Here is a 12669-nt window from a genome sequence, read left to right as displayed (position 1 = left end):
CCGGGGATTCCAGCTGGCATCCGCTGTTGAGGCCCAAGGCATCATGATAGTCACGTGGGAGCCCCTGACATGCTCATGTCTCGATAGAGATGCCCATCTTCACAGCCTACAATCGCATTATCACCCTTCTACTGATTTGATGATTTAGATATATAGATCGCCTTCAGAAGCTATCATATCATGTACTACTAAACACTATGGGACCAATACATACATAGAAGACTCGTCTAAATCATCACAGGGGAATCATTGGGAACAGTGAAAGGTAGGGTTTCAAGACGAAGACGGAATTTGAAAGGAACAAACAAAAGTGTAAAACTTTGCTGGGAATCGTGTGCCGATATGCCACGGCTTCGAAGCGGAAAGAAGGAGAGGTGATCAGACATGAAGTGGATATCGCTGGTAAGAAAAAGGGTCATCATCAACTAAAGTATGCTGAACGGGCTCCTATCCGCAAACGAGGAACCGCGAGAACGGTGGAATAAAAGTGAACGCGGAGAAGTCAAAACAACAAATTCAAACAGACGTCATTACGGAGATGCTGGGATATTCCGCTGAGCTTAGCAATCCGGTCCCGCCGAGCACCCCAGCATATCAATCATTCGTTATAGAACTTTCTCATAATCAGATGCAAGAAAAGATTCACGTTGACTCGTAAGTGTCCATCGAAGAAGTCCATGAACTGCATGTTGTTGAACTGTGCTTGCAACAAATCGTCCAAGGGCACCTGAGCGTTTGCCCCTGGGACCATCATGGGGCCACTGCTGCCGTCGAGGGTGAACACGCCGACTTCATTGCTAGATATTGTGAGGTCGACGCGGTCCCACTGGCGCTCCGAGTAGCCCTTCCAGTAGACCAGAACGCCTTTGTCTGCGAGGTTCCGGGCCGAGTACTTGTAGGAGCCGAACTTGAACACTTTGCCGGACTTTTGAAGCTCGCGTTGGTGGTCCCATTGTTTGGTAAATGGCATGAGGAATCGCTTCTTGCCCTTCTTGTTCTGCAAGGTCACCATTGCCTGCTCGATGTAGTCGTTGTAGGTTTTGAGCTGCTGTTCCAGCCAAGCGGCTTGATCGTTGAGACGGCCCAGGGTAAGACGTGCGCTTTCCAACTCTCGCTGCCGCTGAATTCTACGGCGGTGCTTAGTGCGGATATCAATAGCAATAGCGTTAAGGAGATCTTGATAGTGGTTGTCACGGCGAATCTTGCCAGTCCGCTCGAGCTGGAGAATGTTCTCAAGTGCAGTCCGTTTCAGCTCGGAGTATGTCATGGATGCAATATCGACCAGAGTGCTCGCCTCGGAGTATGCGCTTCGCTGGCTGGTATTCGTGGTTAACTCGTCGCGTACTAACGTCATCCATCGCTCTTCGTCCTCCTCGGTGGGTGGTTTGACCATAATTTCCATGAGATTGGCGCCCGTCTGAACCCTAATAATATAGAGGACACATCGTTTCGTTTCCATGAAAAGCGCTTTGACATCTGCTTCGGGGTCTGGGAGGTTTTTCCGTTAGCCGATGGTCAAAAACGGATGCTTTAATAACAGCACAGCTTACCTTCTACTTGCGCAAGCTTGGGATTTAATGTCAAATTGATTTCCGAGGAATTGACGCTCATCAGTTCGTTTTCGTTGGTCTTCACATTTCCGAGGTCGCGGATTATCTCCCTTAGAATATCGTCGGGGTGTGGACAAATATAGTTGATCTCAGACGCAACAAGTTGGTGGATTGAAAAAATGTCGGACATCTTGATGTACAGGGTGGGCTTAGTCTTCGCGTACAGGTCATTGAATTCATCAATGTCGAAATACGTTTCCGCATCTTGTACCGAGACCACTATATTCTAGTTAGCTTCTGCGTGATATAACCATGTACTTAGAAAAGCAGCAAGCTTACTGTCGCCCCAAATTCGGCCGAGTCGCTGAATTGAATCGGCAACATAGCTGTTCAGTGGCTGCAGATAGACATTCTCCGCGCCAAACAGTCTTCCGGAGGCGACCTGGGCCACAACCTTGGCAATTTCAGACAGATTTCTCTTCTGCTCTTGCGTGAGACCACGTTCTATGACACCAAATTTTTCTGGTTCAACCATGGCAGGCTGGAAGTAGTTTCTCCAGACCCAATGACCGACGGCCTGGAGAATGAAGCCAGGATCCTCTCCTGGGAACCGGGAAAGGAGGCACTCATACATCTGTTGCGAGATATAACGAATTCCAAAGGGCATGCGATAGAGGAGTTCTTTGAGCGCAGTGAAGAATTGGTCTGCAATGTCACGAAGATCCTGCAGATTTTGGATAAATGTTGCTCTCGTTTCAGGATCTCTGATGGCCTCTTCTCTGGGAAGGTCCAGTGGCCGCCGACTTCTCCTGCCGGTACGCAGTTCTTCGTTATTGATTGCCGAGCGGTAGATTTGGATGGGATCGCTTTCCAGATCCAGCTCTGGATTCTCGACCACATTTTCTTTGATAAGTGGTCCAAGGACGTCGCGCATGAATTTCCGATCTCTGGGAGACTTGATGTAGGATGCGAATAGCTTGTTCCAGAACGAGTTACAGCGCAGATATTCATGCAACGAATCGAAACTCTCAATCTCCTCCTTCGCTGAGCGGGATAGCAACTTAATGAGGTAGTATTCTTCGCGTCTCTTCTGAGAATAACCGAAGAGCCCCATCATCAAGTGCCTTATTCTCTCATACTCCTTTTCCGGGGTGTTCAGCTCTCGCAGTCTGCGGAATAGCTTGGCGAGGTACTGTGATTGTGTTTGCAGGAGAAAGAAGAGCACTTGATAGTGCTCCAACTTTTTCCTTGATGTCTTATTCAAAGCTTTGAGATCAAATGGGTCCTTTGACGAGATGTCTGCATTGGACAAGAGGCTGCCAACATGGCCTCCAAAATGCTTTTGATGTTTGACGACTTCGTCCAGCGTAATCTTGTTCTTTACTAACAGAGCAATCTTGATGTCCAGTTGACTGATATATTGTTCCGCCAGCTCATTTTGCCGGACCTGTTGCACGACCAATTTCCTGAGTCGCTCAAATTCGATCTCCTCATCAAAATCGAACTCGCTGTCGTTCAATAGATGCACGAATCCTTTGACGGTATTGACTGGTGGATTTTTTCCGGTTGTGAGGCTCTTGTATGCCTGACCCTGGATTCTGCCTCGCACGATGCTCTGCGCCTTGATGACCTTTTCCATGTTAGCCCGATAATATTGGCGCTTTTCTTCGAACTTTGATCGAATGATATGCCCGCGCATACGAGACTGTAGGTCCGTGATCAGTTCCTCTTCGGCAGCTAGATCAGCCAAATCCTGGCCGACGTCGACCCGAACGATCATCGCACGGATATGCGCCTGCAGCTGGCTAACCTCATCCTCACAATCTTCCAGCTCATCAAGAACAGCTCCAACTTTGATTCTCAGAATTGCCGCTCTGGAGAGAGCTTGAAGATCCACGATGATGTGTTCTTGTGCTCGGAGGGCTTCTGCGTCGGCTTCCAGTCGCCTTCTTAGAATAACCGCTCGGGCCGCGGACTGTAGCTGTAGAATTGACCTTTCTTCTTGCACCAACGCCGCTCTCTGTGCGTCCAGAGCGACCCGTACAGCTTTTTCTCGAAGAATACTCTGAAGCCCAATGATTGACAGAGTGTGCTCCTCTAACGCTTGTCGAAGTGAATTCAGGTGACCCCTCACAGCTCCACCACGGACAAAAGCCTGGAGGGATATGCATTCATTCTTTTTCTTTGCCAGTCCGTCGATCAGTTGAAAATAACGTTCTCTGGTCGCCAGAGCTCTAACACCGGCCTGGATTGATATCACGGTTGGCGTCGCTTCAGCGAGTGAGCTCTTCAGCTGAATGACGGCTTTACGTGTCAACGTTCCTCGAATCGCAGCCTGCAATTGTTGCACATTATTTCCAGTGTTCTTGATGTCGTCTTGTTGAGCGCTCAATTGCCGCCGGAAATGAGCACCTCGAATCAGCGATTGGAGTTGCGTAATTCCGTCTTCAGCGCATTGCGTCTCTTCGTGTTGCTCCGAGATCATTCTGCGACAAAGAGCGCCTCGCACAGCAGCTTGCAAGACGATGACTTGAGGCTCTATGGCCCTGGTATCTTCGTACACGGCGTAAACTGTCTTCCGTTGCAGGGCGCCTCGAATAGCTGCTTGAAATTGCTTGATTCCCGATTCTTCTTTTCGCGACTGTCTCCGGAGATACTGGACTTGAGTCCTTGCCTTTGCACCTCTGATGAGAGCCTGAAGCCGCAGAACATCAAGCTCCTGAGCTCGGCACCATTCCCTATCACCTTGCTGGCGGGAGCGTACAATGAAACCCCTGCAGGCCGCCTGCAAATTCACTGCAAAAGACCGCATGTTCAACCGGTACTGAATGACCTGGCGGGCCCAGTCGCCACGGAGTCTGGACTGGAGATCGATGAGGAAAGGTTCGAAATCCCACAGTTCATTCATGACATTGCCAAGTTTCAGCCGTAACATCGCGCCCTTGATCTGAGCCTGGAATTCGGCAATTGAGGTTTCATTCTCGTGCAGTTCGCGCTCGATTCGCTCTTCTTCAGTTTCAGGTTCTGGCTCTGGTTCTGGCTCAGGCTCTGCACCAAAGTTGGCAGCCATGCCTGAGAAGCTGGGCATGCTTACTCCTGACTTGTCGAGCCCCTTTTGCGTTTGTTCGAGCTCATGGTGCTCGAACTCAAGTTGGCCGACAAGGTTTCCCATGCGAAAATCTACCAGGCCTTTCTTGAAGAGCAACCATGACAAAGCGTGCACGCAGTGGATGACCTTCGGAATGTTCTTCTTTTCGTACAAATCAATGAGTTCGAACCTGAATAGCTCGGGTAGCTCGACTTCGTCCAAAAATCGAAAGAACAAAGCTATATTGTCGGAGTGTCGGTACTGCAATTTCGGGTGCCTGAAGATTCGGAATGTTCGGTTAGGATACATCGCCTGCACGACTTCTGCGAGAGTGACGCCATCTCTGAGGGCTTCCTCCAGTTGGACGATTGGCGGGATTTGCTTCTGAATGACCTCTTCGATCCATTCCTTGGCTTCTCCGATGTGGCAAAGATACTCATACGCCTGCAAAAATTGACGTTGTTTGTCCATCCAATTACCAGCCGCCCATGCCGATGCATTCTGCTTTCGAGCAACCCTGGAGCCCTGCGCGCCCGCAACGGAACCCGCGCGCTTCAGTCGCCGTCGTCCCTGCAAGCCCACTACGGAAGGACTATAGGCTTCGAGAGCAAACTCCTCAGTCTCGCCCGATTTGGCGAATTTGGACAAAGTACGGAGGTGGCCTGTCGATGACTTCTTGAAAGTCTCTAGTTCTGGTGTTGAAAGAGTCGTCGTAAGCGGCGGTGGAAGTGGACTAGACAGACTATGTGAGTGATGTGGTCGGATATGTGGTCGAGAATGAGGTGAAACGGCATGAAGAGATCCTGGCTGTATGGAGTTTTTTTTCGGAGGGGTCTGCGAATTGAGTGATTGTCGTTCGCTCAGTCCGCCGGTCTCCAAACTGTGTGGATGGCGTGAATCGGGAGTTCCGGGGCGGTTTTCCTTCCAATAATGTGGATTATCGACGGTTTGACTTCTTGTATGTCGATATATGGATGTTTTGCTCGCCGGAGGGTCCGCATTTGGAGCCTGGGGAAGTGGTCGTAAGGAACGCCGAACATTCTCATATGTCGTCGCCGCGCTCGTCCAGCTTTCCCCTCCAGAGGTGTCTTTTGCCATCGCTCCCAATGTAATTGAGTTTAGTTCACTCTTGCCTCGTCGGTGGCCAATCCGGGGAGCAGACCCCATGGACGCATTTGACGAGATGGTACTGGTTCGACTGGGAGCTTGCGAATTTGACGAGAGAGAATAGATAGATGAACTTGTGGATGCAGTCGAGCCATGTCGGAGCGGGCTCGAGGTATGTTGCGGATGATCGGTCTGTGTACGTCGTGGAGAGATCGGCTGACTCGCCATCACTGATGACGTTGTGTGGGCAAGAATGCAAAGATCAAGAGAAATGGGAAATTTCGAACTTCAATTGGCCGCATGCCTGCTTCGTAAAGCAGAAGCAGTGCCGTAACTGTAAGTAGGCCGAATATCTAATGCGTAATAGTGCCTGACTGCTTTTGGTTGAGACGGGAATGTTTATTCAAGGGAGGGACTGCATTGCCCTATGGCAACCAAAAGAATTGGGCGGGTAGATCGGGGTTGATATAGAAACGCGGCGAGGACGTAATGTAACCTCTCTCTCTTTTTGTAGAAGAGGACCGTGAAAGAATCGAAAGCAGGAGAGAAAGCGTAAGATGGGAAAGATTAAAAGAGAAATCAACAACAATAAAAAAGCGATTCGACCGCTTGGGATATGTGAACGCAAGAGGGGGAGGGGGAGAGAAAAAGAGAGCAGGGTTAAGGTAGAGAATAGATGAGCATGGAGTGGGATGAGAAGGCGCTACCTAGGTACCTTTTTTTCACTTGAATAATGGCCTCCACAGAGATATCTCATCTTGATGTCCCAGCCCCCTCTGTACCTCAGGCCTGAGGAAAGCAAGCAAGCAATAATCAGCAGGGCAGGGAAAACAAATCTCCCGATCGGGTATGGTTGGCCGCATCAGGTGACCGTGTACACCTTCATCATCCATTTGTGGTAACTATCGTCTTTTTCCAGTCACAGATCGCTTCACGTGCCGCCCACTTATGGCACATCCACGATCCATCTCTTCTGCTTATCGAGTATCAATTTCTTATACTAGTATTGACAAGCTCCGAAATGCAGGCGCGACAAGTCCAATGCACCAAGCTGATAAGACGTCTGACTCCGAGATTCAGTATTTTTTCCTTGGAGTTTGCTCACTTTGTTCCTAGTAACCGTGGCACTTCGGGAGATTAGATGTGGGTTGTTCGGGATGACTAATGGAGGCCAGCCGATTCTCTGCGGGGCTTGTCATGATCTCCAACCTGGTTCACCCGTGCAACCAGGAACATATCCTTATTATATCAAGATGACATGCAGTCGTAGGTTCAATGGGGCCAGAGCGTCTCATTAGTCTCTCGGTTATTTCTAACTAGTCTTCATATATATATTGCTCTGGAGTTCAACTGCCTGTACGCCAGAGGTACGAAGCAGGAGTTAACTGATGGCCAGATTTCAATAACATTATGACGGTGGCTGGCTGAAAGTCTTTAAGTTAGTGGAGCTCTCTACAGTAAAACAAAAAACGACCATCATATGCTTATATCGCAGACAAAGGAATCAAAGCATACATCATCTTGAGTAGAACATCGACGCTCTGGACACCTGCGTTGATATGCGTTCGAAAGATGCGACTTTGGCATATGCACGTGACGAGTGCGACCTGGGTCAACATCAAATAAAGCCTAGAGGATCCGCAATCTAGCCTATCGGACGATAACTTATGTCCTGATTACAATTCGTAATTCTATGTTGAATCTAGGATATCAATTATCACCAACATTCCGAGATCGCGGAGTTGAGGTCATTACCCGTCGTTGACATTATCCACCAAAGAACCACTGGTAAGAGACCCCGCCTGTCCATCGAACCAAAATATATTATTATACGCTGAACCTCAATCTTCTGAATACTCAACACTCACCTGCTTATGAACGATAAGAATTAAGAGCATTTATCAGACCGACATCAACAATGACCCAGTCGTTACCATTCTATCTCTACAAGCTGGTTCCCTCTACGTCCCCTGTCCGGGAACCACTTCCTGAGCGCTTACCCGTCAGCGAACTCGACCAGGAGTCGGGCTTCATCCATCTGTCAACCGCATTGCAGGTTCCCAACACATTGAAGTACTTCTTCAAGGACGAGCCGTTAGTCTATGTGCTGCGTATAGAATCCGAGCGAGTTATAGACGACATTAGGTGGGAGTCGCCAGATGCAAAGATTTGTGGGCCGCGACCCGATGAAGGTCTTTTCCCGGTAGGTTCTATCTTTTCCCTACAAGACGTAACCTCGGCCTTCTCCTTGATTCGTTTGTGACCTTCCGCTCAAAGCTGCGACTTTTGGAATATTTACTGACTGCCCCAGCATCTATATAACGGGCTGAGGCTGGGGAAAAACGAGGTTGAGAGTATTGCGGTCTGGACGAATGAGGCTGGGTGGGACAAGGCGATCTCACAGGCGAAACCATGGCTTTTGTATTGAACTCAGAATGAGTTGGACAATTACGATGCAGATTAGGTTTGACATGTCTAAGCTCTACTCAGAGACCCCCTGATCAATCACCCAAGGGATAACAATGCATGACCTGCCCGTCTGTACAATTCTCAGTTGACTTGTCCTCATCCAAAACTGGAGGCAGAAGCAGATGGTGCACTTACAGTAAAGCGAAGCATCGGCACTGGCAAGAAACACGAAAGTGGTCGCTACTTCGCTTGGCTCACCCGGTCGACCCAAGGGAGTCCTGGAGCCCCAGTTGGCCATCTGTTCAGCGTCCCTGGTGTCGACCTGGATCGGGGTGTAGATAGCGCCAGGGCTGTTGAACGAGGCGATTAGCTAAACATTGGTGAAAGAGTTCAACTCTCGGTCACTTACGCAACAGCATTCACTCGAATACCCTTTGGAAGTAGCTGAGACGCTAGAGATCTGGTGAACCCGACAACGGCACCTTTCGTGGCCGCATAGTCCACCATACTGCTTGAACCCCTGAAGGTTACGACAGATGTGGTGTTTATAATGCTATTGATATAAGTACAGTGAGTTAATTGCGCATGCTGCGGTTTGAGGAATACTAACGAGTCACCCTTTGACAGAAATGGCAGAGCATATTTCGTCAGAGCCATCATCTGGATGATGTTGGTCCGGAAGATATCCTCCACCTTATTCAGGTCGATATCGGCGAAGTTCTTATTCATATACTGTTTTGAGGCATTGTTGATCAGGACGTTCAGTCTCTGGAACCTGCTTCCGTATTAGCCGGTACGATATGGGCCAATTCACAAAAGGCCCGTGGTTACTTGTTCATATGCTCCTCCACAGCTCGTCGACACATATTGTGGGCCCTGAGGTCTCCAGCGACAAGTAGACATGATCTCTTTTCATGTTCAATGGCTCTCTTGGTCTCTTCAGCGTCGTCTATCTCCTCGGGAAGATGGACAATTGTGATATCGGCCCCTTCCCGTGCCATCAGAATGGCAACAGCTCGGCCGATGCCGGAGCTATACGCTCGTCAATATTGTTCACTAAGCGGCGCACCTAAAATTGATGGACATACTCTCCGCCAGTGATGAGAACCTTCTTGTCCTTCAATTTGCCAGAGCCTACATACTCGACAAAGTGACCTTTTGACTCCAGTTTCGTGGCTTCGCTGGGAGGAACCATATGCTTTTCGAGTCTGATGATCAGGTCCTTAGTACCGGAGTCGTTAAGGGTCACCCCTGTAGGGACGGAGCACTGACCCCGGTTTTTGTTGACTCTGCGGTGCCTGAGGCGGTTGAAAAGTACCTTCCTTACCCATCTGAGACGCCATTTCGAAGAGATTGCTAGGTTGCTGTAGACGAGTGAAGTTTTTGTTTGAGCCTCTACATCGGAAGGTTGAGTGGGACCTTTGCGATTTCTTAGATACTACAGTGTACCAGTTATGTTGTCACTCCGGCGTCATCTTGTCGTAAATTGCTATGTAATATAAAATCGAGCGCAGCTTCAGTCTACCATGGATTACTACCTCACGAATCAATATCTTTGAGCCCTTCTGTTTGTGAACAGTATGTGGAAGTAGAGCGATGCATGTCGTTCTCATTCGATCTGGGTAAGGCATGTTGCTATCCTATGTCTTGCGCACCCTGCACGACCTCGCCTTCCTTCTGATATGCTCAGATGAATATAACTGCTTGTAAGATCCAGGGATCTAGACTGATTGCCGAAGCCAAGCTGAGCTAAAGCATATAGGTTTCATGGCTCAGTGCATCACACAGAGGCACCCACTCCAGGTACCGCAACTGCAGCAAGAATTGTGCATTGCATGACCAGATACCAGAGACGACTGTAACTAATAGGGCAAATCCAGTCATGTATAGAGGGATCCCTGTACCCAAGTATACACCGCATGGAGTACAGCCCTCAAGTCCTGCTCTTGGCATCTTTACATCAAGCGCAGATTATCAATTGCGATTATCAAGCAATATGTCGCTCCTCAGTCTCACCGCCTTAAGAGTTTTCGTTAAACAGCCAATCACAATAATGAGCTCCGCAATTATCACCTTGACTATACTATTTCCGGTATAACACCTACTGGGATTAGCTTGTGCGCCAGACAGTCAAAAGGCAATTTTTTTCACCTCGAGTTTTTCTCTCTTTTTCTTTCTTTCCTTTCTTTGGGAAAGGAAGACTTTCTCCATCAACAGAACATTTCTATCGTCGATCTGTTGATTATCTTGATCTGATACCCGTCTCTGCGCGTTACGATAGAAACCGTAGAGTCTTTCTCTCATTATATACACAATGCCCATCGCCAACGGTGACTCCCTCGGCTGCGCCATGAAGGCAGATATTCAGGATTACACCAAGGCTCTGGAGATCCTGGAAAAGGAATACACTACCAGAGATGGCCTTGATGTTGATACCCTGCTTGATTCGGACAAGCACGGAGCATTGACTTACAATGATTTCCTGATCCTGCCTGGTTATATTGGTAAGACAGTGGAAACTCATCCTTTACGAAAAAGGGCCGTTTGTTCATGATTATGACAGGATTCCCTGCTTCCGATGTCACCCTTGATACCCCCGTCACCAAGCGTGTCTCGCTGAAGGTTCCCCTTCTCTCCTCTCCCATGGACACTGTCACTGAGCACAACATGGCTATTCACATGGCTCTTCTGGGCGGTCTGGGTGTCATCCACCATAATTGTTCCCCTGAGGATCAGGCCGAGATGGTCAGAAAGGTCAAGAGATACGAGAACGGTTTCATCCTGGACCCTGTCGTTCTCTCTCCCAAGGCCACCGTTGGAGAGGCTAAGGCGCTCAAGGCCAAATGGGGCTTCGGAGGCTTCCCCGTAACTGGTAAGCACACAATCTTGCTTTCTCTCAGCTGTCACCCCTACATGATGATTCTCCATCCTATCTCTTATAACTTTCGTTCCACTGGAGCAACGAGAGTTGCGATGTAGAGAAACGATTTTATCTGAAATCGACAACGCATAATGATTTTCCTCCGTCACAATCACTGTTCGCAAGCCATTGTCTAATCTGTGTTTTGTGACAGAAAACGGAACCCTCCGCTCCAAGCTCGTCGGTATGGTCACATCCAGAGATATCCAGTTCCACACCAACCTCGATGACCCGGTCACTGCAATTATGTCCACCGACCTTGTCACCGCACCTGCCGGTACCACTCTTGCCGAGGCCAACGATGTTCTTCGTAGCTCCAAGAAGGGAAAACTCCCCATCGTTGATGCAGACGGAAACCTTGTCTCTTTGCTGTCTCGCAGTGACCTGATGAAGAACCTCCACTACCCATTGGCATCTAAGCTTCCCGATTCGAAGCAGCTGATCTGTGCTGCTGCGATTGGTACTCGTGAAGAGGATAAGCACAGACTCAAGCTTCTCGTCGAAGCTGGTCTTGATATTGTCGTCCTCGACAGCAGCCAGGGTAACAGCATCTACCAAATCGAGATGATCAAGTGGGTGAAGAAGACATTCCCCGAAATCGACGTTATTGCCGGCAACGTTGTCACTCGGGAACAGGCCGCAGCTCTGATTGCTGCCGGTGCCGATGGCCTGAGAATTGGCATGGGCAGCGGCAGTGCCTGCATTACCCAGGAAGTCATGGCTGTCGGTCGTCCGCAGGCCGTTGCCGTTCGCAGCGTTGCTTCCTTTGCTGCTCGATTCGGTGTTCCTTGCATCGCCGACGGTGGTATCCAGAACGTCGGACACATCGTCAAGGGTCTTGCCATGGGGGCCTCTACCGTCATGATGGGAGGTCTCCTCGCCGGTACCACTGAGTCACCCGGTGAATACTTCGTGAGCAATGAAGGCCAACTTGTCAAGGCCTACCGTGGCATGGGAAGTATCGCTGCCATGGAGGACAAGAAGGCCGGTGCTGGTAGCAAGGATAGCAAGGCCAGCAACGCTGGTACTGCCCGTTACTTCTCTGAGAAGGACCGTGTGCTTGTCGCTCAGGGTGTCGCTGGTTCTGTGCTCGACCGAGGTTCGGTCACCAAGTTTGTTCCATACCTTGTTGCTGGTGTCCAGCACTCTCTGCAAGACATTGGTGTCAAGAGCCTTGACGAGCTCCACGACGGCGTCAACAAGGGCATTGTTCGTTTCGAGATGAGAAGCGCCAGTGCCATGGCCGAGGGTAACGTCCACGGTCTGCACAGCTACGACAAGAAGCTCTACTCCTAAAGGGCTTTGTTGGATGTAAAAAGCGTAAATTCTTCTTTATTTTTTTTCTCTCTCAGGCCTTGTCAGTCAGGCTATGTTCACATGATGATACGCGCTTGGTATGAAAGTTGAAAAAATTGGGCATGATGGTTTTGGAGTTTGACATGGAATGCACTTCGGATGATTTTCTTCAATGCTGCTGTTCGAAGTAATTATGCTTGCCGTCAGACAATTCATGATAGTAAAAAACCTAAAATATATCCTAAACTACTTATTTCTGTAAGCCTTAGACTCTCATGACTCGTGACTTTGGCATGCAC

At 49.2% G+C, this 12669-nt stretch overlaps 4 protein-coding genes and 1 non-coding gene across 5 annotated transcripts; 3 read left to right on the top strand and 2 right to left on the bottom strand.

Moving 5' to 3' along the window:
- Positions 1-157: 157 nt before the first annotated feature.
- AFUA_2G03640 (putative Ras GTPase activating protein) lies at positions 158-6552 on the bottom strand. The gene is made up of 3 exons (XM_744404.2): positions 1890-6552; positions 1551-1829; positions 158-1488 (listed from the first exon to the last, which is right to left on the bottom strand). Exons 1-3 carry the CDS (start codon positions 5971-5973, stop codon positions 599-601), a joined length of 5253 nt encoding a protein of 1750 aa, XP_749497.1. The 5' UTR covers positions 5974-6552; the 3' UTR covers positions 158-598.
- Positions 6553-7357: 805 nt separating this feature from the next.
- On the top strand, positions 7358-8173 carry AFUA_2G03630 (DUF952 domain-containing protein; the record flags this gene model as incomplete). The annotated part of the gene is made up of 3 exons (XM_744403.2): positions 7358-7533; positions 7632-7948; positions 8057-8173. The coding sequence occupies exons 2-3, from the start codon at positions 7664-7666 to the stop codon at positions 8171-8173; spliced, it is 402 nt and encodes a 133-aa protein (XP_749496.1). The 5' UTR covers positions 7358-7533; positions 7632-7663.
- Positions 8174-8227: 54 nt separating this feature from the next.
- AFUA_2G03620 (oxidoreductase, short-chain dehydrogenase/reductase family) lies at positions 8228-10458 on the bottom strand (the record flags this gene model as incomplete). Its single annotated transcript, XM_744402.1, has 6 exons — positions 8228-8504; positions 8564-8707; positions 8765-8929; positions 8986-9186; positions 9243-9592; positions 10306-10458. The coding sequence occupies 6 exons, from the start codon at positions 10456-10458 to the stop codon at positions 8228-8230; spliced, it is 1290 nt and encodes a 429-aa protein (XP_749495.1).
- Positions 10459-10468: 10 nt separating this feature from the next.
- On the top strand, positions 10469-12635 carry AFUA_2G03610 (putative IMP dehydrogenase; the record flags this gene model as incomplete). Its single annotated transcript, XM_744401.2, has 3 exons — positions 10469-10658; positions 10718-11026; positions 11229-12635. 3 exons carry the CDS (start codon positions 10469-10471, stop codon positions 12368-12370), a joined length of 1641 nt encoding a protein of 546 aa, XP_749494.1. The 3' UTR covers positions 12371-12635.
- AFUA_2G03615 lies at positions 11064-11087 on the top strand. The gene has a single exon (XR_013344481.1). It is a non-coding gene; the product is annotated as an uncharacterized ncRNA (small nucleolar RNA).
- Positions 12636-12669: the final 34 nt, after the last annotated feature.

The sequence above is a fragment of the Aspergillus fumigatus genome, chromosome 2, assembly GCF_000002655.1.
Source record: "Aspergillus fumigatus Af293 chromosome 2, whole genome shotgun sequence".
NCBI lineage: Eukaryota > Fungi > Ascomycota > Eurotiomycetes > Eurotiales > Aspergillaceae > Aspergillus > Aspergillus fumigatus.
Note: the sequence above shows the minus strand (reverse complement) of the source record. Positions and strands in the feature narration are given on the sequence as shown.